Source organism: Schizophyllum commune (assembly GCF_000143185.2).
Source record: "Schizophyllum commune H4-8 unplaced genomic scaffold SCHCOscaffold_7, whole genome shotgun sequence".
Classification (NCBI taxonomy): Eukaryota; Fungi; Basidiomycota; class Agaricomycetes; order Agaricales; family Schizophyllaceae; genus Schizophyllum; species Schizophyllum commune.
The window spans coordinates 121,971-145,853 of record NW_026089544.1 but is presented as its reverse complement, the minus strand read 5'-3'; the positions used below and the strand labels follow the sequence as shown (position 1 = coordinate 145,853).

The 23,883-nt window shown below is 56.0% G+C and overlaps 14 protein-coding genes across 14 annotated transcripts; 9 read left to right on the top strand and 5 right to left on the bottom strand.

Annotated features, from left to right (window-relative positions):
• Window positions 1–288: 288 nt before the first annotated feature.
• On the bottom strand, window positions 289–995 carry SCHCODRAFT_02627652 (uncharacterized protein). The gene is made up of 4 exons (XM_003031503.2): window positions 879–995; window positions 720–826; window positions 581–662; window positions 289–530 (listed from the first exon to the last, which is right to left on the bottom strand). The coding sequence occupies exons 1-4, from the start codon at window positions 917–919 to the stop codon at window positions 509–511; spliced, it is 252 nt and encodes an 83-aa protein (XP_003031549.2). The 5' UTR covers window positions 920–995; the 3' UTR covers window positions 289–508.
• A 1,260-nt stretch (window positions 996–2,255) lies between these two features.
• SCHCODRAFT_02306064 (uncharacterized protein) lies at window positions 2,256–2,878 on the top strand. The gene has a single exon (XM_050342319.1). It carries the CDS (start codon window positions 2,356–2,358, stop codon window positions 2,860–2,862), a length of 507 nt encoding a protein of 168 aa, XP_050199443.1. The 5' UTR covers window positions 2,256–2,355; the 3' UTR covers window positions 2,863–2,878.
• Window positions 2,843–3,582, bottom strand: SCHCODRAFT_02627643 (uncharacterized protein). Its single transcript, XM_003031504.3, has one exon. It carries the CDS (start codon window positions 3,240–3,242, stop codon window positions 2,895–2,897), a length of 348 nt encoding a protein of 115 aa, XP_003031550.1. The 5' UTR covers window positions 3,243–3,582; the 3' UTR covers window positions 2,843–2,894.
• A 666-nt stretch (window positions 3,583–4,248) lies between these two features.
• SCHCODRAFT_02543534 (uncharacterized protein) lies at window positions 4,249–6,356 on the bottom strand. The gene is made up of 9 exons (XM_003031505.3): window positions 5,755–6,356; window positions 5,642–5,707; window positions 5,562–5,587; window positions 5,203–5,512; window positions 5,104–5,145; window positions 4,970–5,046; window positions 4,609–4,923; window positions 4,465–4,557; window positions 4,249–4,412 (listed from the first exon to the last, which is right to left on the bottom strand). The coding sequence occupies exons 1-9, from the start codon at window positions 6,139–6,141 to the stop codon at window positions 4,373–4,375; spliced, it is 1,356 nt and encodes a 451-aa protein (XP_003031551.1). The 5' UTR covers window positions 6,142–6,356; the 3' UTR covers window positions 4,249–4,372.
• A 956-nt stretch (window positions 6,357–7,312) lies between these two features.
• Window positions 7,313–7,803, top strand: SCHCODRAFT_02505522 (uncharacterized protein; the record flags this gene model as incomplete). The annotated part of the gene is made up of 2 exons (XM_003031099.2): window positions 7,313–7,621; window positions 7,672–7,803. The coding sequence occupies 2 exons, from the start codon at window positions 7,313–7,315 to the stop codon at window positions 7,801–7,803; spliced, it is 441 nt and encodes a 146-aa protein (XP_003031145.2).
• Window positions 7,804–7,994: 191 nt separating this feature from the next.
• On the top strand, window positions 7,995–9,508 carry SCHCODRAFT_01171994 (uncharacterized protein; the record flags this gene model as incomplete). The annotated part of the gene is made up of 6 exons (XM_003031100.2): window positions 7,995–8,114; window positions 8,163–8,480; window positions 8,534–8,809; window positions 8,859–9,096; window positions 9,149–9,291; window positions 9,419–9,508. The coding sequence occupies 6 exons, from the start codon at window positions 7,995–7,997 to the stop codon at window positions 9,506–9,508; spliced, it is 1,185 nt and encodes a 394-aa protein (XP_003031146.2).
• An 813-nt stretch (window positions 9,509–10,321) lies between these two features.
• SCHCODRAFT_01153572 (uncharacterized protein) lies at window positions 10,322–12,066 on the top strand. The gene is made up of 9 exons (XM_050341114.1): window positions 10,322–10,684; window positions 10,738–10,800; window positions 10,855–10,880; window positions 10,935–11,169; window positions 11,222–11,263; window positions 11,318–11,394; window positions 11,445–11,669; window positions 11,733–11,864; window positions 11,926–12,066. Exons 1-9 carry the CDS (start codon window positions 10,427–10,429, stop codon window positions 11,945–11,947), a joined length of 1,080 nt encoding a protein of 359 aa, XP_050199442.1. The 5' UTR covers window positions 10,322–10,426; the 3' UTR covers window positions 11,948–12,066.
• Window positions 12,067–12,652: 586 nt separating this feature from the next.
• On the top strand, window positions 12,653–12,850 carry SCHCODRAFT_02504524 (uncharacterized protein; the record flags this gene model as incomplete). Its single annotated transcript, XM_050343154.1, has 1 exon — window positions 12,653–12,850. A coding segment is annotated over one exon (198 nt), but the record flags the coding sequence as incomplete, so codon positions are not given.
• Window positions 12,851–13,146: 296 nt separating this feature from the next.
• Window positions 13,147–13,604, top strand: SCHCODRAFT_02627636 (uncharacterized protein). Its single transcript, XM_050345421.1, has one exon. It carries the CDS (start codon window positions 13,348–13,350, stop codon window positions 13,501–13,503), a length of 156 nt encoding a protein of 51 aa, XP_050199440.1. The 5' UTR covers window positions 13,147–13,347; the 3' UTR covers window positions 13,504–13,604.
• Window positions 13,605–13,866: 262 nt separating this feature from the next.
• SCHCODRAFT_02627634 (uncharacterized protein) lies at window positions 13,867–14,321 on the top strand. Its single transcript, XM_050345420.1, has one exon. The coding sequence runs from the start codon at window positions 13,889–13,891 to the stop codon at window positions 14,165–14,167; it is 279 nt and encodes a 92-aa protein (XP_050199439.1). The 5' UTR covers window positions 13,867–13,888; the 3' UTR covers window positions 14,168–14,321.
• Window positions 14,322–15,204: 883 nt separating this feature from the next.
• Window positions 15,205–15,491, top strand: SCHCODRAFT_02506278 (uncharacterized protein; the record flags this gene model as incomplete). Its single annotated transcript, XM_050343173.1, has 2 exons — window positions 15,205–15,379; window positions 15,436–15,491. The coding sequence occupies 2 exons, from the start codon at window positions 15,205–15,207 to the stop codon at window positions 15,489–15,491; spliced, it is 231 nt and encodes a 76-aa protein (XP_050199438.1).
• Window positions 15,492–16,526: 1,035 nt separating this feature from the next.
• SCHCODRAFT_02579972 (uncharacterized protein) lies at window positions 16,527–18,149 on the top strand (the record flags this gene model as incomplete). Its single annotated transcript, XM_003031103.2, has 2 exons — window positions 16,527–16,790; window positions 16,839–18,149. The coding sequence occupies 2 exons, from the start codon at window positions 16,527–16,529 to the stop codon at window positions 18,147–18,149; spliced, it is 1,575 nt and encodes a 524-aa protein (XP_003031149.1).
• SCHCODRAFT_02627630 (uncharacterized protein) lies at window positions 18,146–18,918 on the bottom strand. The gene has a single exon (XM_003031506.3). The coding sequence runs from the start codon at window positions 18,885–18,887 to the stop codon at window positions 18,258–18,260; it is 630 nt and encodes a 209-aa protein (XP_003031552.2). The 5' UTR covers window positions 18,888–18,918; the 3' UTR covers window positions 18,146–18,257.
• A 1,002-nt stretch (window positions 18,919–19,920) lies between these two features.
• SCHCODRAFT_02668365 (uncharacterized protein) lies at window positions 19,921–23,299 on the bottom strand (the record flags this gene model as incomplete). The annotated part of the gene is made up of 7 exons (XM_003031507.1): window positions 19,921–21,001; window positions 21,210–21,284; window positions 21,404–21,552; window positions 21,615–21,701; window positions 21,817–21,821; window positions 22,645–23,211; window positions 23,263–23,299. The coding sequence occupies 7 exons, from the start codon at window positions 23,297–23,299 to the stop codon at window positions 19,921–19,923; spliced, it is 2,001 nt and encodes a 666-aa protein (XP_003031553.1).
• Window positions 23,300–23,883: the final 584 nt, after the last annotated feature.

Here is a 23,883-nt window from a genome sequence, read left to right as displayed (position 1 = left end):
TCTGCTACCCGAGCTCGCATCTGCATCTTTGTGCTGAGCCGCATGCCATGCGAGGTCCATAGGCCAGGGTATGGTCTGGCATCATGCTTGCTCGCAAGCGGGCGTGGGCAACCTCCAAGCCGCGTCTTCGTTTGATAATTCACCGCTTTCAGATGCATAGCATGCTTCTGAACAAGTAACTGGACGCTGCTTTATGGTCAGGTCACAGGAGTTATAGTAGAGTGCAGCCAAGGGCGGGGCACCTTTCCACAAATTAGAAAGGCGCCACACGTTCGAAGACTTTCAGAGGGCCATAATCACGTCGTTGAAGATGTCGTTGATACAGTTCGATTGCAGTAATATATACATGGAGTGTAACGTATGCTGGCGTGCCCAGTGAGTGCCTCCGCCAAGTCGGTCGACGGGGTCCCAGAGCGAGGGGAATTGGGTCGCGCCAGTGATAGGCGGGATGAGGATATGCAAAACGCTAAGGCGAAGAGAGATAGATAGACGACAGTGGGCCGCATCCTTAGTACTCGTCTCGGCGCCACCTGGTCGGACGATCAGCAAGAAACGGCGTAAAAGAGAGGTGACTACGTACTTCTTGTCGAAGGTCTGGTTCACCTGCAGCAGCTTGACGCCCTCATCCTGCTTGATGCGGTTCCACGGCGTTGGGTTGTCCTCTGTGATGGTCGACGGGTCAGTCACCAGCGCGAGAGCCATTGACAGGAGATACGCACTAGTCCACTGCACGCTGGGCGCGTGCACGGCGCGGACGATGGAGAGGGCGGCGAGACCGCCGACGGTACCGATGATGATCCAGATGGGCAGCGCCTCGACGGCATACCTAGGCAGGGCATGTCAGCAAGAGCTCACCGTCGCTGCCCCGGTCAACTCACCAATCCCTGAACTTAGGCTTGATCCTGTCAAACGGAGCCATGATGGAGAGTGAAGAAGACGACGTCAACTACGCTCGACGACGAAGGAGAAGGCGCGGGCGATATAGGGAAGAGCGGCCACGATCGCCTGCGGTGCGCCTATATATGCCTGCCGAGTCCCGTGCGGCGGCGCCTTCTTCGTAGGCGCCGCTGGGCACTCGTATCCGAGGCCGCTGTATACGACCTTCCGCATCCTCCCGCGGAATTCGGAAAGGCACTCCAATTCGGAAAACCGCAGGCCATAGCGAACTCTCCGCAAGGGCACGAAGGACGCGTTGGAAGGGAGGCAGAGCGCTTCGCGAGTATATGAAGGTCTGTCTGCGGAGGCGTGTAGGCGATTCGAGAAGGAAAGGGCTGTAAGGCAAGGTAGGGTATGGTGAATTTGAGGGATGAGATGAAAACTGGTATAGATGACCGAGCACTCACTCAGAGGTCTTGACGGCTGGGCAGTCGAAGCGAGAGAATCGTAGAACTGAAGGACGTAGGAATGCGCGGATGCTCGAAGATGCAAACGATGAGATTGCAAAGTAGCGTTATCGCAACAAGACGTCTCTGGGGAATGAATGTCAGCCTGACGACTTCGCCCAGCGTCTTTCTCCCTCTATAAGCACGAGCGCTGTGCGGACTGAGGATCAGTACATACGGAGCTCAAAGAGTAGGATTTGAGGTCAGCGACATATACATCGAGTCGCGCTTGAGATGGTAGCCTATAATGCCAGTGGTATTCGCCAAGACCTCAGGAATGAGAGTATTGAATGGGGTAGCTGCTAATCAAGAGCGGAGGCAGGCGCACTTGTATGATTCCTATCAAGCAAGTATTTTGCGATGAAATTTGCGTGAGTCGCGATTCGCCAACATAAGGAGCGCGCAGATCAGTAGACGTGTTGAGGTATTCCTGGTCAACGACAGGTGTAGCGAAGCAGGGGTGCCCATGCGAAGCAAAGAAGCAATTCATTGACCCGTGTCTTGAGCAGGGTAGGCCAGCGAGAGTCACTGAGTCCAGGCGGACGAGCAAAGCTGAGGGACATGGTAGTCGAAAAGAACACTGACGGTGCTGACGGCCGATCGGGCCGGCGCTACCGGTCCCATTGTCCTCCGGCAAACGAAGTTCGAGTCGTCGTCGGGGAGACCACCCCCCAGTGTAAGTCTGAAAGAACTCACACATTCATCAGTTGCGTGAGGATTACGCAGCCAAGCTATGTCTGCAAGAGTCAAGAAACCATTACTGGATACATGTAGTATGCCTTCTAGTGCTGCTCTCCCGAATCGTCAATCCACGATAGGTTCCAAAAAATACATGCCTCCGAAGAGTTGCCTCCATGTACACGGGCACGTGTTACTACCTGCAGGTAGCCCAGCGGAAATAACACCCGGCTTTTCCAGTGACCTCATGACTCGCCCGAGGGTAGTCAAGCATCATGGATAGCCCGCGCCTCCTATGCGAATGCCAAAGGGCAAGGCCACAAACATGGGTCCCTCTATAGCATCCGCGACGAAAGCCGCATCAACGACACTGTCAAGCATATTTCAGCCTGCAGTAACGCGTGCACGGCGCCTACCGCCTCTTGCAGATCAGCCTCCCCAAAGGTCAACCTCTCAGAGCGCCGAGAAACCACCTCATAGGGTGAGCAGCATGTGCCACACCCTCCTCGGTGACCTCTCTTGGGAGGTGTATCGGCCATTTGGTGGCGCCTTTCCACAAGGATGGGTGGCAGAACCAAGAGCGAGAGCGTGGCATTTTCTCGGCGTATCACGTGCATCGCCAATCGGGCCAGCCGGCCGCTGTTCTTTGTTCCCCGTTGTGAACATGCACGCCGAATCGATTGTCCTCCGAACAAAGGAACGCTCCGCTCTCCTCGTAAGCGTGGCGATGCACAAGAAGACAACAAAGAGATGTCCGGACCGCGCCGGAAACACGTGCCCAACAGGAGCCGACATCATATAAGAGACGCCATCGCTTGCTCTTGACCTTCACCATCACTCTCCATGTTCTTCCTCGCAGGCCAGCGCCTTTACGATTCGCCTAAACTCCTCCCGAGGATCGGACGTAGTCGAATGTGCAGCTCGCTGCGCGGTCCCTGCGTCCTTGATCCAGCGCTCCGAGAGGCTGACGGTCGGGGACTGGTCTGTGGCGTCGCGCGATTCACGACCGCGCGGCGTGTCGGGAGAGGAGAGGTGCCAGCTCGCGCGGCTGCCTTCGGGTGGCTGCGTTGATGCCGTCCGCATAGCGGTGCTATAGGTGAGCTCCACGCTAGTGGCACTACTCAACTGGCATCTTGCCCCGCGGTCGTAGGCATCCCGGCTCCGATGGACAGTACCCTTCATCGGGCGTCCGTTGGACAGGCTGGGTGATGATCTCTCGTGTCACGCGTCCGCTTCGCTGCAGGGCCGACTCTCTGTGGGGGCGGGTTCATACGCGCAATTTTTGGAACCTTCTCATTGTGGCGACTGGGCGAGAGCTTAGGATAGTTTCTTGTATATGATTGTCCGATACTGTATATGAAGCTGTACTATCGACAATGCCTTCCAGTGAATAAGATTGGCGAATCGAACCGCAAGTTCGCGCTAGGCAGCGTACGCCGATGCGTAGGCGGCGAGCACGCCGAGCGAGTCGACTAGCCGAGGATCGAGGGTTGTACTGGCGTCCTATCACAGGATTGATGCGCCCGTGTCGACGACGAGGACCCTCCGGGTTGCCATTCTTGCGGTAAATTCGAGCAGACGATAACGCGCCAGCGGGGTTCTGTGGCGGGGATGAGCAGGCGATCGAGTCAAGCCAAAGGACCACGCACCTGGTCGTTTGAGACGGAGCCTCGTATTCATCACGGCATGCTCACTTAATTACGAATACAGTTCTGTCTTCCTACGGGCTGCGATCGTTGCGGCGGGTGAGGGTAGTTGGGGATCTCAACGAAAACCGTTGCTGACGCCGGAACAGGGCTTGGACGGCAATCCGTTGGTCACCGTCTTCAGAGATGGATAGAGTGTAATCAGAACATAGAGCACCGCCGAGATCAGTTCCAAAGAAAGGCCTGAATCGAGGGGAGAGGTGCGATCGTCGACGTTGGAGGCAAGCCAGCTTACGCGGACCGGACTGTGCGGGCCGGCCTCTGTGACTCGTCCTGCCACAATCGGCTCGACGACCACCGCGTCGGCGCGTCCTCGCCCGCCGCTGGTATCCTCCTGATCAGCCTAGCCTGCGGCGGCCTTCGCGCTTGAGTTCCGCCTACTGCCGTCTCAGTCGCCCACTGGTCTGCATCTCGCGACGACACTCATGCGCTGAACCCAGCTATGCAGTTCACGACTGACCGCACTTTGGTGCGAACTGACTGCTAGCTGATATTGGACATTCGGTTATATCCCTTCTACGAAGATGGCCAGCTTTCTCGTCCTCTTGTATACGGGAATTATCCTCATAAATTGACATCTCTTCTATCGTCATCGCTAGAATACTTTCAAGCCACACAACACGACGACGAAGTCGACTCGCCATGGCTGGTCAACGAATGTTAGCAACATAGGCAAGATGTGGAGGAAAGCGACACACCTCTCTGACATATGCCGATCGAGCTCTGACCTCGCAGTAAACTGCGTGTGCAGGCATTCACTACAAGCGAACCGAGCCTGAGCAAGCTTGCACCTAAGAAAGTACATCAGCGGCAGAAGAAGTCATCGTCGAGCAAGTACGCACTGCTTCCGCGCCTTGCGATCCGGCTTTGCTCTGCGTTTTATGAGGCGTGAGGGACGGCGGGAAGACGACGCTGCGGACGCGTCCGCGCCGTCGCTGAGATCTTCGCTCGAGGCCACGGTAGCTTCAGCTTCCTCGGCTTGCACGATGGGCCCATCCTCGTGACTTCCGGACTGGGGCGGAGGACTCAGATACAGGAAAGTCGACGGGTAGACGAGGGCGAGGTCGCGGGCGTGGGCTGCAAGTACTCGCTGGGTAAGCGGGTCTTTGCGAATCAGCCCGAAGTCCATGTGCAAGTCGTTGACGACCGTGCGCAGGCTGATGACGGGTGAGCGCTCGCATAGTATGATGGCGAGAGACGTACGTGTGTAGATTGGCCTCGCGGATGGGGGCGCTGGCGACTTGGTTCCCTTGCCTCCACTCCGCGATCTCGAGGAATATCTGTAGAGCGCCATGAGCCTTCATTCATCGATGGTAGTTTGAGGGGATGATACGAACGGTCTCCATTGCTTCGTGGGCGATAGCACGTGTCCCATATTTCTAGACGGATATCAACATGAATGCACCGAGTCTAAGGCAGAACAGAAGGATACGTACCTCAAGAAGATCGTCGATGTCGTCTGACTGCGGGCAGGCGCTGAGGGACCATGCCGGGGCACCATCGCTTGGTCGACAATCCCCATCAATGGCAGACAGTTCGTCGAATGCCTGGCGGATATTGCAGAGAAGGTATCTACAGTCACGACGTTGGAGGTAGGGCCATAAACCGTACCACACGCAGGAACCGCGCGAGGGAGGCTGCGCGGTCGGTCCGATGACATGTAGATATGGGAGCCAGTAACTCGCTTCGGTCGGCAAAGACAAGTCTTCATCCTCAGAGCATCCTTCGCGGCGCGAATACGCATTTCTGCACGTGCATGAGCAGCCAAGATGGGCACGACGGGCAATCGACGTACGAGAACATTAGAGCAGTGCAGTCGCTCTAGAGAATGAGCTGTGAATTGCAGTATTGAGGAAGGATGAGGTAGCGACGTACAGATCCGCACAGACGAACACACAAATTGCTTGAGAAAGGCGGCGCACCAGTCCACGCGTCACAAACCTAATTCGGAGTGAGTCATACGAAGCCAGTCCATGCCACTGACTCACAGAGCACCGTCCTCCGCACATCATAAGGATGTACGCGGTGGCATTGTCCTCGACTGTCGGCATGAAGGCGGCAGAAAACCAACTCAGATCATATTCCGGCCAGCGCGCCTCAATATCAGAGAATGAAGGGAGACCGGTGCCTCTGAAGGCCTCCTTGAGAAGCCTCATTTTCTTGTCGTCAACAAGAGTGCGAAGATGGGGGTGCGCGGTGCGTAAGCAGCACAGATCAGCAGCTGAGCAAGACTTGAGGATTGTATACCACAGCTCGTTCGGAAATCTGTCGATCAGTGAGGCAGTTGGAGTGACAGACTTCGCGGAGAGATAAGAGAGTTGGGGCGGTGGAGATCCAATCCGGGCGCGCTTTCGGAGAGGGGCCTTCGCAGACATCGTCAGAGCAAGCTTGGGCGAAGGTCGGAGCCATTGCGCCTGAGGCTGAATTTATACCAGTTCCATGATCGGTTTATGACCGTGCATAGCATTCTTTGTGTATGTCGTCTATTGTGTAAGCCACGAATGCGTGGACCAGATGGCATTGACAATGCCACATGGTGGCATGAGGAGAACTTCGATGCAGCCGGCTTGCGGTAGGGTGTAAAACGGTCGGCGGTCGACCGGAAGAACCGTGACCGTACCGCGAAATCACGGTTTTCGCCCGGGCGGTCGCATAATCCCACGGTTCACGGTCCGACTGCGGTCGACCGCGGTCAGCGCGGAAAATGATGTCATACCAAGACGCGTCGCATCCACGCGCCCTACGCGCAGCTATCGCGTCGCGTCAAACGCGCTCTACCATTGTGTATACTAGCAACCAGTCAACAAACATGTTCGTGTTATTTACCTTAGTTGATAACACGCTGCAGTCATCTTATAAACCTGGAGACCGCCCCCTCAAGCCCTTTTCTCTACCAGTATTCCGCCGCCGTAACTTCCTCATCGCGCTGATGTCCCAAAGACCTCCCCTCGCACCCCGCGCCTTCGATCAATCCTCCTCTTCTCACGAATCACTTGCATCGACATCATCGTCATCTTCATCACCGTGGTGTTATCCCCCAGCTCCGGGTACCTATCCTTTCCCAAGCAGCGATCAGTTCTATCACACACCGGCGACCTCGGCAACGTACCCTTACCCAACACATGCATCCCCTCCCCCGGCCCTCCCCCACGCGTACTCTCAAACATCCTCATCCGGCATAGGGCAGAAGCGTCCGGCACCCCACGACCCTACTGTTTTTGATGGTCCAAGGAAGAGAAAGGCTAGGAAAGGTGTCGTCGGAGGTGATAATATAGCGCGGATGCATGATCGGGACATTCACATCAAGAGCATCTCTGATGAAGAAGTTCTCGGTGCGTCACACGACATTGTTGAGATGATCCGTTATTGACTGCTTTTGTTCTTCAAGCTGCGTATCGTACTACACTGACGGCGGACTGTTATCACCATTACAACATGACCATCTCGCGCAATCTCGACATGCACAGCCCAGACTACCTGGCGATCACCGTCCATTTCCACTGCAAGCATAATCACCCCTCTCACCGTCTTCTATCTCGCCCCCGAATGCAAACCAGCCTCGGGACGCACTCGCTGAAGGACACCGCGGAACGTTGCGATGCGCGGCGCGGGGTAACGAGCGTGACATCATCGGCTGCTCCCGAGCTTGAGTATTCTGTCGCCGCGCATCGTACCTTAATTGCGTTACGCGCTGCCGCCTGCCATCGTCCATACCACATGGTCAATGACAAGTTCTATCGCGCGGAAATCGAAATGCTCCGCCCAGGGACACCGATCCCCTCGCCTCCGACAGTTGCGGAAGATGTCCGGCGATTATATCAAGGACTTTCGGGGGATTTGGGTGAATATTTACGTGTGAGTCGCAGGTGGATCTTGTCTCAATGGTATTGACGCTTTGTCCGTAGGGGCGGGGACTTCCGTTCCATCTCATGCTCGATGGGTGGACAAGTCCCATTGGTACCGGGGAACTCGGCCTCGTGATTCAGTATTATGCGGAGGGTGAGCTACACCGCTGCCTGCTAGAGTTTATCAAGTAGGTTCCAACTTCATTGAGTCTCGAATCTCTGCTGATCCGAGTTTGACAGGTTGACGGAGCGCCACACCGGCGCTTATCTCGCTGAGGAGATCTTTCGTTGCCTCAGTCGGTTCAAAATTCAGGATTTGGTCAGTCAATCGCGCTTGCCTGCAAGTCCTGACGCTCACTACATGCCAGCTAATGCTCCTGAACATGGACAACGCGGGGAACTGTGACACGACGGCAGAGGAGCTTGCGAACTGGCTGCCGCATTTCCGCGGAAAGAAGTGGAGGCTGCGCTGCCTGCTTCATATCCTCAACCTAATCGCAAAGGTACGTCACCCGGTCTGCACTCTTTATGCATCTCACGCATGCCGATAGGTCATACTCGCGTTCTTCTACAAGCCGCCGAAGAAGAAGAAGCCAGTCGCTGGTCTGGCCAGCGCCACCACACCCGTTGAAGATCACGATGAAGATGAAGAGGATGCAGATGGTGTCGACAGCGCTGACAACACGGTCCTCGCTCAGGACACTGAAGCCCAGGCAGTGGAGGAGGCGGCACAACTTCCGGCGGGCCAGATTGCTCACGACGAGGCCGCCGCGAAGACGCTCAAGGGCCGTGCCATATCCGAGATGCGCGCTCGAGGCGTGTCGTTCACTGACAACGAGGCCAAGGAATGTATCGCCATCATGACGAAGGTGAGTCTAATCAGCCATTTAGTGTTTTGTGGGCGCAGTCTAATGCCGTGCAGGTCGCCGGACTAGCGCGTCGCGTTAATGACGCTCCGTCAACATTGGGAGAGGCTTTCTGGGCGATCCTCAAGACCGCAACGGTGCCAGACAACCGCACCTCCCTATCTCGACGCGTTGCGACGCGCTGGAACTCGGACTTCAATTGTCTCGATGATCACCTCGTCCTACAGCCCGTCGTCGAGACCCTCACCAACCGAAGCGACCTCAAGCTCCAAGCTTATCGCCTGACGAGCCGACAATGGGATCTCGCCGAGGAGCTGAAGGACCTTCTTCATGTACGGCTTTTTTGACCGTCGCCGGTGTGCTAGGCTAACGAGAACACAGATCTTTGTCCCTTTGACGAAGGAGTTCTCGAAGAAGGAGACACCACTCGTCACGGAAGTTTTGGATGGCCTAGAAGACGTCAAGGCGCATCTCACCCTCATCCGAGACAGCGAGACCAATGCCAAAGGACTTCCGGCCTCGCCTGTAGTTCGCGTCGCTGCGCATGCCGGCCTCCTCATGACCACGAAGTATTTCTCGCTGACAGCGGATGAATGTGAAGCTTATAAAATTGCGATTGGTACGTGACTGTCCCTGTGCCACTAAGCGCGTTCTAATTGTATTTATTGCAGTAATGTCGCCTGACAAGAAGCTCGCCTGGTTTCGCAAGCATCAGTGGGGCGAGGACGAAGTACAGAAGGTCCGCGACAAGATTGTACACCGCTGGACCAAGTCGTATGCCCCGAAGTCCCCGGTTCCGTCTCCGGCGCCACAGGTACGCCTTTCATTTGTTGTGCTGGAGCTTGTTCTTGATATGCTGCCCTTCAAGCCTACGCCCCCATTGGCTAGCGACGCAGGAAGATGGGGTGCGGTGCGCATGGCGCAAGCGCCGCCCTTGCCAGCGCCTGCCGAAATTCTCGACGACATTAATCATTACCTCAACACTCCCGTCATTTCGAAGGCTCAGCTCGATAAGCGGGGAGGGGTCATGAAATACTGGCACCAGGAATGGTCAACGACCCCCTGCCTCGCTCGCTACGCGTCCGACTATTGCTCTGCCCCGGGTATGTCTGCCGAGTATCAGGCGAATCCATTCTGACAATTCATTTAAGTCACGACTGTCGATGTCGAGCGCGCATTCTCAGAAGGACGGAGGGAGGTAAACTTCATGCAGACGCAGACGTCGCATGACACGTTTAAATCTTCTATGTTTGTCGGCTCGATGGCCAGGTCCCCGACCTTCAGTGTGGAAAGGGCAGTACATATTCTTCAGACTGCCTTGAAGGAACCTACAGCCACGTAGTTCTAGAATAGTACTCTACAGGTCTTCCATGTCATACAAATCATTGTAGTGATGTTTTCTCGCTCGCACGACAGACGACAAGAGCTGTGTGAGGGGAGCATGTAGGTTGTGGGTGCACATGTACTCAGTGCCACGCTGACCACGTGCTGACCGCGGTCGACCGCAGCCCGACCGGGGGTGGAGACCGCGGTTGCTGAGCTCCAATTTGACCGCGGTCAAACACCTGGTCGACGACCAGTCCGCCCGTTTTACACCCTAGCTTGCGGCACGTGGTTCGGCCCGGCGTACGGTCCGGAGCTTCTCATTGTTCTCTTCACAGCCTTGCCTCTGTTTCGCTCTTGTTCATGTCTGGGTCGTGGCCGTTGTCATCGCCCATTTTTCCATCCTCTACTATCAACGCACGAGTGGTCGAAACCAGTCAAGGACCTTTCCCAGCATTGTGCTCTGCTTCTACTCGGACTCTGTTGCGCGCTTCTACTTAGAAATGACGCGCCGCTGGAGGCCCAAGAGAACCCGCCACAAAACTCTCGACACTCTGTGTGCGCCACATCATCGTGAAAGCCTTTCCGTTGAACTGTGGCACATCGTCTTTTCTTACTGCCTACCCATGACTCTCTTCGCCGTGCGGAGTACATGCCACCTGTTTCGCAACATCATTGATCACAATAACGGCGCGCTTCTCGCTCGATCTCCCTTGAACCTCCCTCACCCGCCGCCGGATCCTCGCTTCTACATGCGCTTCATTCGCGATCCCGTCAAGTACGCAGCCATGCGCGACTTCTTTGGCATCACCGATCCTTGGAAGCCTGGGCTTTTCGGCAGTGCTAGATACACCGAGATGTTATTTGGGCTGGGTTGTTGCCATGTATGTTCTGTCACGCAGTATCCCTCTTTCACCCCATTGATGCACGCGAACAGGTCTGCAAATCAGGGACGTACAATCCCCCGGAGTTGCTGCAAATTCAACTTCGCCTCTGCTCGGTGAGTATAACTGGCCTTATTCCTGCCGCTCCCTTATACATGCCGCCACCTCAGGATCACTGCCGGCTGAAATTCTATCAGTAAGAGCTTGCGGGTGCTATTCGCATTTTGCGCGTCGCTTATGCGCTTATTAGCGACGAGGTCCAGTTTCTCCTGCCGAAGAACCGGTACCGCCAGCCTCGCGCTCTCAAAATCGACCGGCATATTATTCCGTGGCTCCCGACGGTCACCAGAACAAAGAGACGACGCGACGAAGCGACCCACGGTGTTCTCCATCGCGACCTTCTGGCAGCTCGGAAAGAGTACCACGACGAGGTCACGGCAGCGCCGCCGGAAGAGCGTATACGTCGCGAACGAGCGCTTTTTGAGGTGACTCTGATTTCTATCTTCACTTCTGGCCTGTACTCATGCGACTCGTCAGAAATATTCGGTCCGCACCAGACGGACTAGCGTTCTATCTGTGGTAAGTCTGCGTCTTCCATGCGGTGCCGAGCTGACCCTCGTCCGCTGCTCACAGTGGCAGGTCTACATGGACGAATGGCTGAGGGTTATTGAGAAGGACAAGAAGGCACTGGATTCTGTCAACCAGACGAGGCACGTCGCTGACCGCCGCTCGTTGCGATTGAGTCTGACCATATCACCAGACTCAAAAAGAGCGCTCGCAAGGAAGGCCTGCCATTGCCAAGTCTCCGACGCCAAGCGACGGCGCATCCTCTACTTCGCAAGCGCGCTGTAGGCCTACGGCGCATATCTGAATCAACCCTTCGCAAGGCTGGTCTCCTCAAGAGCACAAAGTCCAGGAGACGAGCGTGCGGCCGATGCGGGGTTTCGATACCCGCGCTATGGCTTGACGCACATGTTGCGCAGCAGTGAGTAGCGCTGCGTGTCCTTTTTCGAGTTGTACTCCTGCTAACAGAGACCGTGATTCGCAGCCATCCTGAGGCTCTGCCTCAAAGTCGGTCGAACCTCAAGTCCGGAAAGGCTGAGTACCGCTGCAGGCATTGCGAGACGTTGCCAGTGAAGTGGTACTTGCCGGCTGCTCTGCGCTCACATCAGTTCCTCCGGTTCGTTCTTTCCTTTGCCCTTTCCAGAAATTGTCCCCTCGCTCACGAGAAGACTTCTTAGACACGGTTCTCGAGACAACTGAGTTCAATTTATTACCAGTGTAGTAGATACACCGCTGTGTGAGGTATACGTAGTCCGTTCCTGCTTGTGTGATCATCGCGCGCAGGCACAGGAATGGCAAAGGTTGGGATATAGACTGAATAGAGTGGCGAGGGCCAAGCATCCAAGAGGGAACGATCACGAGGCCGAGGCTTGATGGTCGACCAAGCAGCCGCCTTCCGAGTGAATTTTCGCGAGGATATAGATCAAACTGCCTTGCTATGCGGCGACGAGTGTCAATCTCATTCAGTGGGCGCACGGGCTACCGCGCAGCTCGAAGTCGCGATCTTTCAGCCACGCATCCGGTGCATCGTGGTGCGAGGTAGGTAGACAATCGTAGTATCACCCATTTACCCCCAAACTCTCAATAGCGTTCACCGGATTTCTGTTAACTTGTCAATTCGATAGATCTCATGTTAATTGGCCCTGAAAGACAACGCTCAATATACCATCAGGATGCTATCTCTATGCGGGGCTATTATAGACAAAATCGACAACACTCGACCGTAATTGCTCGTTGCCACACTTTCGAAGGGGTTCCAAAGATTGCACGTATAATGCCACCCCACAGTGAGTCGACCCTATGGCGGAAGCGACGCGTCCAGGGAATACCATCACCCGGTCATTCCAATGGCCGCCCAGTGATGGGTAATAGCTATTGGAGCCAGGATGCCGACGCCCACGGTGCAGGTGCCAGGAGGACGCGGCCACTAGCGTGGAGCCCACCTATAACATCGCCATGCGAGCGGCATCAACGCGACCACCGAGAGCTAGCGCCCCAATGATGACCGCGCGAGCTGGGCATCTCTCTTTCGAAACGTCGCGCAGGCCTGTCCCGCGCGACGCCACAGACCAGTCCCCGATCGTCAGCCCCTCGGATCGCTGAATCAAGGACTGCAGGGACCACACATGGACTGTATGATCACCCACAGTCCGATTCTCGGGAGGCGTATTGGCGAAATCGCACAGGCGCTGGTCCATGAGAAAGGAGAGTGATGGTTGAGAGGAAGCCGCGGTAGGGCACCAGCGCCTTCTTACAAGGCCCGTGACTAGCACGTGATCCAGACCGGCATTAACCCGAATCTCATTGTTCTCTTTTTGGACAACAATACCACCATGCTTCGCCATCTTCCGCTGTTCTCGTGTTTGTCGTCGTCTTTGTGACTCAGGCAGGCGACGCCCCGCCACGCGATCGCGAGCCTCGCAAGACTTTCGAATATAACCACCACTGAATATCCAAGTATTGTTTAATAATTATCTAACACTGCAGTCGATTGAAAGGATTCCAAAAATTACGCGCCCTCAAAAGGAGTTGCCTCCGTGTACATGAGCACGTGTGTCTACCCGAAGGCAGCCCAGCGGAAATAACACCCGGCTTTTCCGATGACCTCTCGTCTGGCCCGAGGCCAGTACAAGCATCACGGGGAGCCCGCGCCTCCTATGCGAATGCCAAAGGGCAAGGCCACAAACATGGGTCCCTCTATAACATCCGCCACGAAAGCTGCTCGACGCTGCTGCCAGGCATATTTCAGCCTGTAGTAACGCGTGCACGGCGCCTACCGCCTCTTGCAGATCAGCCTCCCCAAAGGTCAACCTCTCAGAGCGCCGAGAGATCACTTCCGAGGGTGAGCAGAAAGTGCCCCGCCCTCGTCAGTAACCTCTCTTGGGAGGTGTATCGGCCAGTTGGCGGCGCCTCTCTGCAAGGATGGGTGGCGGAAATGAGAGAGATCCGGTTGTTATATATCTTCCCGAAAGCATCACGTGCATGATTGATCGATCGGGCGCCGGTCCGTCGTTCTTTTGTTCTCCCTTTATGGACATGCACGTTCAGTCGATACTTTGTCTTCCGACTGATGGTAATGGAGCACGCATTCGTTCCAGCACTTTGCCTCTCACCATCACCTCAAAGTCGCTCGCCTCTTACATGACCCGCCACAAGGCATTGAAGCGCTCGCGCCTCATTCCTATCTTGTCCGGCGCTTCGCCAGTCAGCGCGGATGCAGTTCTTCCCATGGAGCTGTGGTATATCGCGCTGACGTATTGTCTCCCCGCAGCTCTTCTTGCTGCCAGAGGTGTTTGCCGCATTTTCCGTAGCATCATCGATGCAAGGCTGCTTTTCTACTGCATGCATATCGTACGTCGTACGTATAGGGAGGGAGGGACGAGACGTAGCACTTGCACGGTGGTGGAACTTCGAGATTAAGATCGAATCAGCGACGCCGCGGGGATGATCGCCTCAGACTATCGTAGTATTCTAGTATCTAGTACATAGAAAGTATCGTTCAGGCTGGGGTTTTTCCATCAGCAAGGTACTCGCGGGTCGAAGGAAAGATACGCACCCGAAGATTGGCCTTCCCTCACTGCTTCTACCGCCCGCATTTCTGTCGCAACATGATCGTATTCTATTCGCTTTGATACAAGCTGTGTGTAAAGAGAGAGAGTAGAAGAGGTCAGGACCTTGGAAGACGCGGGCGCCCCGCGTCAAGGTCGCAACAACCATGACCGTTGGACACAAGCCTGAAGGGAATCGGAACTCGCGTGCCGACGTCCGCGACTTGACTTCCGTCACCCACCACCTCCGATGGCGTCGACCGTCGAACGCTCTCGGTCCTCCCTCGCCTTTGACAACTTCTGTCCCGATCGTATATGTACGGAGGAGACGCGAGTGAGATAGACATTGGGAGGAACCCAAGATCACGGCCCACCTCCCGTTCTCGTTGATCCAGCGTACCATCTCCTCGCCATCTCCTACGCCTTCGACTTCCGAGAACTTCACGCAGACGAGCTCGTCGGCGCCCACATATCGAAGGCGGAGCGAATTCAGAATGCGTTGCGCACCGCGCCATACGCGGCAACAGCGACCTTCCCCTACACTCCGCGTGGCACTATGGGACACGCTACAAGATGGCGCGCTTCTTCACCGACGCGGAGCCAGCCTTCCTCTCAGTCTGAAGGACTGCGTGGTGCTCTTTGGTGGTCTCGACGTCCTGAAGTCGAGCTGGAAACTCAGGCATAAGTTAAGGTGCGTCGCGCTTTCCCCCTTCTCGATCTACTCTGACACCTCATCAAGGCCTCAGCACGCGGTTCAACTCGCCATACAAGGCTGCATCATTGATGTCTCTGCTCTTTGGTCGGACACTGAGGACAGGCTGGACAGCCGCGTCTCAGGGTGGTCGCGGCGCTTCAATTCCCTCCCATGCAACATGTCGGCCATACACCGCACCCCAGGTCGCAGACGCAATGTCCCCCTGTCGTGCTCATACGACCCCTGTATCAATGCTGACTAGCACGCTTGGCTACGCCAAACACTGCGCTCACGCCGATCCGAAGCCAGGCGCGCTGGTTCGATCATCAAGCCATCGAAGCATTCGTTGTGCAGATCCTAGTCCTCACAAGCTTTTCTTGGTGCGTGCTTGTACTACAACGATGCTCGTAACTCGTGACCAACCAGGTGGCGCTCCGGTTGCCGAGCGGGCGCGCAGACATGCCATTTGCACTGGGCAGCTCCGATATTGAAGACCAGCTAGCAGCCCGACGACGCGGACCCTGACTTCGCCCGGCGACATCTACAGCAACAGGGCTCGTCCCTATCTGGCAGTACCATCCGCATCCGAAACGGCCTCGAATTGCGGCTTGAACTTGAACGAGAAGGGCGCGGCCACCCAAGCGTACGCCATCGTCCAGACTGCACCCTATTTCCATCGATGCGGTCAGTACCTATGCTCATATACAATACAATGACAAGTTGTCGTTGCTTTGTGGCGCTCCCCGCGGGTGTGAGATGTTCGGAGACTCGCACCATGTCTAAAAGCATAGGGAAATAGAAGTGGATGACGTCGAAGCAACACTCGTCATCCTGCAGGCTCGAACGCGGCGGTCTGGCCAGCGTTCCTCGTAAGTCCATCTACGCAGCTTTGAGCACTGACGAGATCAAGCGAACGGGAAGCCATCCCTTACGATCGTGGTAGGCACCAATGATTCATTCTTTCACTATGCCACTGATTACCACCGCTTAGCCCGAGTCAGCACTTGAAGTCTCGATACATCGCGACCGCCATGCAGTATGTTGCTGGGTGCCGCCTTGAGGTTCAAATCTCTAGCGGTCGCTCCGCTGTAAACCGGGGCGACACAGGAGGGCACCAGTTTCGATGTAGTCGAAAGTGCCTACCCCCCTCGTGGCTCACACCGATCGCGTGAGTATCACCCTCAAGGCTTCTATCCGCCAGTCATTCTAACGATGTAGACAGCACGGCCTCAATGATGGGCTCGACTCTGGTTATCTCACCCGCGTACAATACCGCGTTCAGTCCTGTCGCATTGCGAGCCATATGTCATGAATTCCCCTTTGCAGGTCTCCGGGCCATGGTCTGCCATAGTGCTGCGTTTGTTCTCTTTGCGGGGTTAGCGCATCCGAACTTTTGCTGGCGGGCCGCGAGCCGCGGCGTGACCTATAAATGATTCCGTCGTTCCTTCTCTCGTCCCGCCACCATCTGCCGTATCTCGTCACGCCTGTCGCCACTCATTATTCTGTAATCTTTGTCACCTCCGGTCTCGATTGACCCATGGCGGCAACACATGTTGCTTCGATTTACGAGCTTGTCGATCTCATCGCGCGCGAGCTTCGTGGCGCGTCCGGGGATCGCGCTCTGGTGCCACTCGTCACTGTCTCGCGCTTCGTCGGTTCCGTTGCCCTAGACGTCCTTTGGGAGACGCAAGAAGACCTCGCGCCGTTGTTCTGCGTCCTGCGTCATGTCGTGATCCTCAACCCGGACAAGTGGACCATCGACATACCGACTCAGAACGGACCCGTTGAGCTCAAAACCAGGGTGAGTTGGGTCAAGCACTTTGCTTTGAGCTCACTCATTTAGTCGCAGGTCATCACATCTACTAGGCTCCTTTGTCGAGGACCGCCTGAGTCGGCGAAACGCGTCATCTCCACCAGAGGATGGGCCAGGATGCAACTCTACGCCGCTCGTATCAAGATCATCGACAATACACAGACCCCGGGACTTGTCAACGAAGGCGCTTTACCACTTACACTTGATCCCAGACTCGCTCGGGCTGCCGCCCGATACGGCGTCCTCCTGCCACGTTTGCACACAATGCACATACCCCTACGACTCGGAGCCTTCTTCTACCGGTTTCGACTTGGCGTCAACTCGGATACAGGCGACCTCGGCAGTCCTATGGTCTCTCTATACCTTGCTGGACGACGGAAATGCATCGCAAATCTCTATCCTCTGACCAACGTTGTATCTATCGCCATCGCCATTGATCGCCAACTCGCTCATCTTGCTATTCTTCGCGGGCTACCCGCGTTAGAGACCCTCTCGCTGCACGACGTCGATTGCATCATCACCACGACCGAAGTCGCAGTAGCGCCTGGCTTCCGTGCTCTCAAGTATCTCCGCATTCGCGGTCCGTGGAACCTGTTCAAAACTGCGTTCCTGCTCCGCAAACTCTCCTCGCGACCACTTGCATTGAAGGGCATTATCTTCTATGGCTGGACCGATTATCGGGATAGGCGCTCCAAGGAGGAGAATGCCTGCGATATGCACGCTGCGATACGCGAAGTATGCGACCGGGATACGCTCAAGAGGCTAGTCATACCGACGCCGGCCGTTGGGCGCTGGGACGCCCGCAAGTGGCTTTCGGATCTGCTTCCCTTCCCCAATATCGACATGGTTGTCGTACGCGTCATGAGCGTTCATACGAAGCTCAAGACCCAAAGTATCCTGGAGCTCATGGGCGCGGCCTGGCCACAGCTCACCACCCTGATCTTCAGAACCCCGCCGATCGACAAGCACAATCTCGACGCACCTCGTCCTCTCAGCGGATATCTATCCTCTTTGGCTCCGCTTGCCACTCATTTCCCCCGCTTGCGACTGGCAGAGTTCCAGGACCTGGATACTACACATGTCCCCCAGGCATTGTCTGTCGATGACGAAAGGCGCATTTCTGGGCGCGACCTATGGCTCTATCTGCCGATGAATACGCGTAGACGAAACACCATAGAGCTGATCAACTGGTATCTTGCAAGTCTTGTCCCTCTTAACACCCCTCTTCATATAGATGCCTGGTGGGCGATATGGCAAACCAAACGGCGCAACGTCGAGGGGCAATACTGTCTAAAGGAGCCCTCAAGCCCTCCATCGCAGGGACTTAGATGGATAGAGGACTGGTGATTACACCATAGCAGCAACATAGCAATAGAAAGTACTCGTATTTACACGATGGAGATGTCCGAGATTGCCATGAAATAGTACGTGGTGATGTGCAACATTCCTTGATGTCTATATCTCTATAGGAACTCGCTGCTCCTCAGCGTATAGCGGCAACGTCTTCCTGGCTTGCAAGGTATATCGGCCTGTTGGGCCAAGCTTCACGTCGCTGAAGCTGTGACGCGCGCGCAAGGCGGCGGGAATGGGGTCGTCTGCTAGATCAAGGGCGCCAGGACAGTCCGCTTCAACGTATTCCGACCATGCAGGCAGGGAGTTGTCGAGGTCGTCTGCACAAGAAGCCATCGAGTCGCTACTAGAGGACGAGGCACTTGACGAGGTCCATTCGTCGCTTTCATGGTCCTGCGGCGGCGAGGGATAGACATCGTCGGGGTAGTCGGAAAGTAGGTGCCGTGAGGAGCATGCGTACGCGTAGTCCACGATGTCTTCCTCGAGTGCATCCTCGTCGTTGGATGGAATGGGCAAGTTCGGTGGGTCGCTGCAGCATGCAGTCTCGGGTGCATAGACCTCTGGCGTAGAGGGGTCAGAGCGCAATGGAGACTGTGCAAAGGCGAGGGTGGAGGCCAGCGGCGCTTGTTGGGCGTCTGAGTTGGGATGAAGGGGAGCAATAAACTGTGCCTGACATGCTCTATAACCTTGCCACCACGCCTGAGCTTGCGACTCATGCCACGATATCCAGGCCATGGCAGCTCCAGCGCCTCCGAGAGACTGATATTCATCTGGAGCTCGCGGCCAATACCAAATATCACGGTCGACACCGAGCGCAGCCTGCGCTTCGAGGAGCGAGGGTTGATATGCACAAGTAATGGGCGTCGACGACGCGATAGAGGGTGTAGAGATATTCATGGTGTCCTGAGACGTGCGGTGCTGATTTTGTGACTGCGAGAACCGAGTGGCAAGGTCAAGTCGTGACTACTGTAGGACAGGATCAGATGAAGGCGTAAAGTCCCCGGCGGATGACGCACAGGAAGATTCGGGTTTTCTAGCCTCAGGCAGAATGATTGCTAGACGAGGTTGCGTAGGGCAGTATGTTGACGGTCACTGGCAAAGCTTGCGATGCATGGTCCATTGTCCCACGTTCGGATCTTTATTGTTCGGTATCTGCCGAGCGCCCGGACCCACAACACGCGATCAGGCGCCGTACTTGGGTCTTGACCGAAGCGTCGAGGTGGCAACTGTACCTTATAGACAATGTCACTGAATCCCTCGCTGACTGTCTATCATTGCCATCGCTGGACTGCAGGTGAATCCCCCGACACTGCGGCAGTGGGATGAGGAATTTCAGCAGCTTCTGCAGTTGTCTCACCTGACGAAGGATAGATAAGAGAGAGCGACCAGAAGCACTACACTGCCTCAGCGCTCATTCCTCGACGAACACAGGCGCAAGGAAGTCCGGTTCCTCTACGTCAGTGCCACATTGGCTCTCGACTCTGACGTCCTCGCCACAAAATATTGACGGAGTCGGGCTTTACGGTCGTCCCCTTCGCGAGGACCTCGAATTGTACAAGGACGAACAATTCAGTACTCCCTGACACGCAAGTCTCTGAGGAAGAAGTCGAAGGGGTTGAATTAATTGTTATAGATAAATACGAGATTACCCACACACAAATCCGACAAGTCCAGTCGAATCATGCGATGCTCGGCAAGCATGATTCGAGCCGTATGATTTGTGTGGTGGTAATGCTTCAACTAATCGCCGACGCTTGACTGCGTGACCCTAAGGCCAGTCATCAAAACGGCATGACGGCGTGAAGGTCCCAAAGTAGGACGCGGAATAATCCACCGAAGACGAACCCTCACCGTTATAGGCCTGCGTCGGCCAGCCGCCGTGGTCCATCGCGTACGCCGATGCCTGCGTCGTATATTCCTTTGTCTGCGTCGCGTACAGCATCTGCAACCGCATCTCAGTGAGGTTCTGCTCGCCCACATCATCATACGCTGTCGCTGGTGCGTAGGAAGATGCCAAGCCTTCGTGCTCGAAAAACTCGCCGGCCGCATGCGGACAAGGCTCGAGCATTTGCTGCCAGTGATAGGTCGATGCCTCGAAGTTTGCATCGTAATTCGCGTCGGCGTCGAAGCCAGATTGGAGGGCGTCGAAGTTGCACGCGTCGAGGTTGCGCTCGAAATACCATGAGGAGGAAGAGGCCGAATTCGCAATAGACGTTTCCGGAGTCGACGTGATGTCGTAAGGTACAGCCGCGGATGTTGAAGCGGCTGCGGTCGCTCTTGTAAGCAGCGTGGGCGTTGGGGTAATCGGAAATGAAGTCGAGTCGGAGAAGATACTGCCGAAGGAGGGAGCGATCGGCGCGAAGGGATGAGCAAGGGAGCCAGGGTCGTCGAAGGTCTCCGCGAAGTCCGGTTCGATTTTCACCTGAGGAAGAAACTCATTGACGAAGTCGCTTGCCGGAGCCTGCATCTTGAGAGCAGCCGCATATTCTTCACCGTAGCCGTGCAGCGAATCGTGGTCGGGCAGAGTGAAGGCTCCAGCGGGCGTAGCATCCAGAGAGTCCACGTGTTGCTCAGATGAGTTGATTGAGAAGAAGTCGACGGCGCCCGTCGTGTCAGCAGCGAAGGTGAAAGGGAAGCTTGGCGCGTTGAACGGGACACGAGGAGTTGAGCTCGAATGTGGTGGCGCAGTAGGTCGTAGCTCACTCTCAGGAGGCGTCGGCGCCTGCGTCGTTTCCGCCGTGGACGCGTCGTCTGTTTGAGGCATCGCAGTCGTCGGCGTGACCTGCCGCTTCTTCGACGCCTGTCCTCTTGCCACAGACTTTTGGGACGTTGGATTGCTCTTCGGGCCTCTGGGGTTGGACGTCCTCCAGCCGTGCTTACGCTTGCGATGGCGATGGAGGCCGGCATGATCGGCGAACCTCTCACCGCAGTCGGTGCATTGAAGTTTACGGTGTTGCTCGCTGGGAGTCACTAGTCAGCGCTCTGGTGTACGGCACGACTCGGTGATGGAGCAGTGAAGGGTCATGTCTCCGGACGGGATCAAACTGCGGCACGCACTGTTTCGCCCTAATATGACTGAGCATCGTCCCATTCTGCGCGAAGCCTTGCATGCAGTACCTGCATCTGTGAGGCCTAAAAAAGCATCAGTCAACGAGAAAAGCTGGATCAAAACGTCTACGACGATTGCAGCCATCCTCAGCCATAGAACGGCCGGCTGTCTCGTCACTCGTCCGCGAAGGATTGGAGCGCACCTTTTCGTCTCCTCGGCCTTCGGAGCATCGTCCGACAAGTGGCTTAGTCGGTGTCGTTTCTGGCCATCGCCGCTGATCACGCGCTGGCCGCACACCTGACAAATGCACTGGACGAATCCGGGAATGCTCCCGATTGTGAGGTACTCACTCTGAGAAGTGGCGTTGGTGAGATCGAGTGGCGAAGGAGGAGAAGCGCATCATGGAGACTCACCTTCTGAGTTTTCTTCGCAATCGAGTGCGGATTCGTCAGTGAACCACATAATACCATGAAATGGAAGGAAGAGAGACGACAGCGCAACTGTCGGTGTGATCAGATATGTCGGAAAATCTCGACAACAGAGGTCCTGAAGGACGCCATTATATACCTGATTGTAGTGTGGTTTGTTTTGTCGTCAAGGACCGCCTCGGCTTACAGAGACTAGGCGTACGGTCACAAACACGCCCTTTCTCCAGATAGAGTCCGATGCTTTTGTCCTGCGGCCGAACTGTGCGACAGGGGCGATTAGAGCGTACGTTAAAGGACCACTTATGCGGGAACTACTAGAATGAGTTAAGCAGAAGCTATTTAGGATTCTTCAAGAACTCACAGGATGGAAGGCTCAAATGCAACGGTAGACGACATGCGATTATCGTGTCGAGAGCTTGATGGGTTGGTACGCTTTTGAAGTTGGGGCATGCATATGTCGCAATCAGGAGAAGGACAAGGTCAATAATGGAAGTTATAGAGTGGTTTTTGTTCTGTTTGTCGCAACCGCAGGGCGAGCATAGACGACCGGGCGAAGGAGATGCCTCGACCTGGCAGACGTGACGTAGGATGTGACGGGGGGTGGGTGGATGAGGGTGGAGGGGGGGGTTTTTAAGGAGGGGTGGGAGTGGGAGAGGGGAGGGGGGTTGTGGGTGGGGGTGGGAAGGGGGAGGCGAGGAAGAGGGAGGCGAGGAAGAGGGAGGCGAGGGGAAGGGGAAGGGAGGGGGGAGAGGGAGGGGGTGGGAAGGGGGGAGAGGGAGGGGGTGGGAAGGGGGGAGAGGGAGGGGGTTAGAGGTGGGGGGGAGAGGGAGGAGGGAGAGGAAGGACGAAGCCTGGTCCTCATCGTCCTCGTCGTCTGAGCTCAGAACCTGTTCCTCCGAGTTCTGTACGCGTAAGTCCACCCGAACGCTGCGCAGCTGCTTCTTCGCGCTTTCTAACTCATGGAAGGCCGGCCAGAACGCGTAGGGCATGCCGTAGGTCAGCGTCAGGGGCCTACCTTTCTCAGACGATCTCCGTTGGACGAAGCACTTCACGAGCTTGTCAAGGTCGCACCCGCCATCGCAGGTGATGTTGAGGGTGTAGAGAAACGGCAAGTTCGGACGATCGTCCTTCGCGCGCGGGGAAGCAAGCCAGTCCAACAGCTTTCCGACGTCTTCCACATTGCCGAGGTGGAAGGTGAGTTTCTTGACACCGGTCATTCTCGTGATCGCAGGCTCGGCGATCTCCCAGCGCACGCTCACGTCGAGAATGTCGCAGCGGTTGCCCACCCTCGCCATCACTTTCAGCATATCCGGTGTGAATGGCTTGATAGGGAAGTCGATAACGCGCTTCACCCGGACGGTAAACGGGCCGCAGTAGTTGTGAAGGGTGGGTGGCTCGGCTTTGGTGTGCTTACCGTCCTCGCGGACGATTTTCTGGTCCCAAAGCCTCAGCGGTCTGAAGCTCCCAGCCATTATCTGCAGTGGTTTCTCCTGCCAGGAGATGGTAAAGACGTGGCGACCGGTGAGATCCGACGGCCACGACAATGATTCCCCGGGTCCCAAGGGCACCGGCACGAGGCGAACTGTGCTCGTCGACATCAGTACCCCACTGTGGCATTGGGGTGCGTGCTCACCTTCGTCGTCTTTGTTGATCGCGAGGGTTGTGCTCATCGTTGTGTACAGAAGGGCGTTGGTGTTGCGTATCGGGTGGGGCTCCCACAACGCAGCGGCGGCGGCTTATATACCTGCGCCGCTCTTTGTTCTGTCTATGACCGCGCCCCATCAGGTTTTGCGCGTCGGTCTCGCGGCATACACTGTGAGTCAAAGTATGAACAACGACGTTCTCGGATAGAGGCCGACTTGTTTTTTTTTCGGACGCGCCGCATGCAAAACCTCCTTTAGGCGACACAAAGGCAAAACCACCGACAGCAAGAGCGTCGGACAAACATCACCCCCCGCGGGGTCGCAAGACCCTATGACCATCGCCACCGCAAGGTTCAATCGTGTGCGTGTTCTTCCTTGATGCTCCTCGCGCTCGAATCTTAATTACAGATCGCAGGTGGCTTTCCACGCAAAGGGGACTTTCGGGGCTTTTTACGACGAGTTCAGCGGCCCGAACCTGGAACTCCGACGGTCATAATCTGGCGTATGATTGCTACAGCATGGTTACCTCTCTACCGTCTGCCCTCTTTGTCGCCGCCATCTGTAACGCTTGAGCCTTAAGGTGTACATTCCTAGACTCAGTTGTTGTCGGC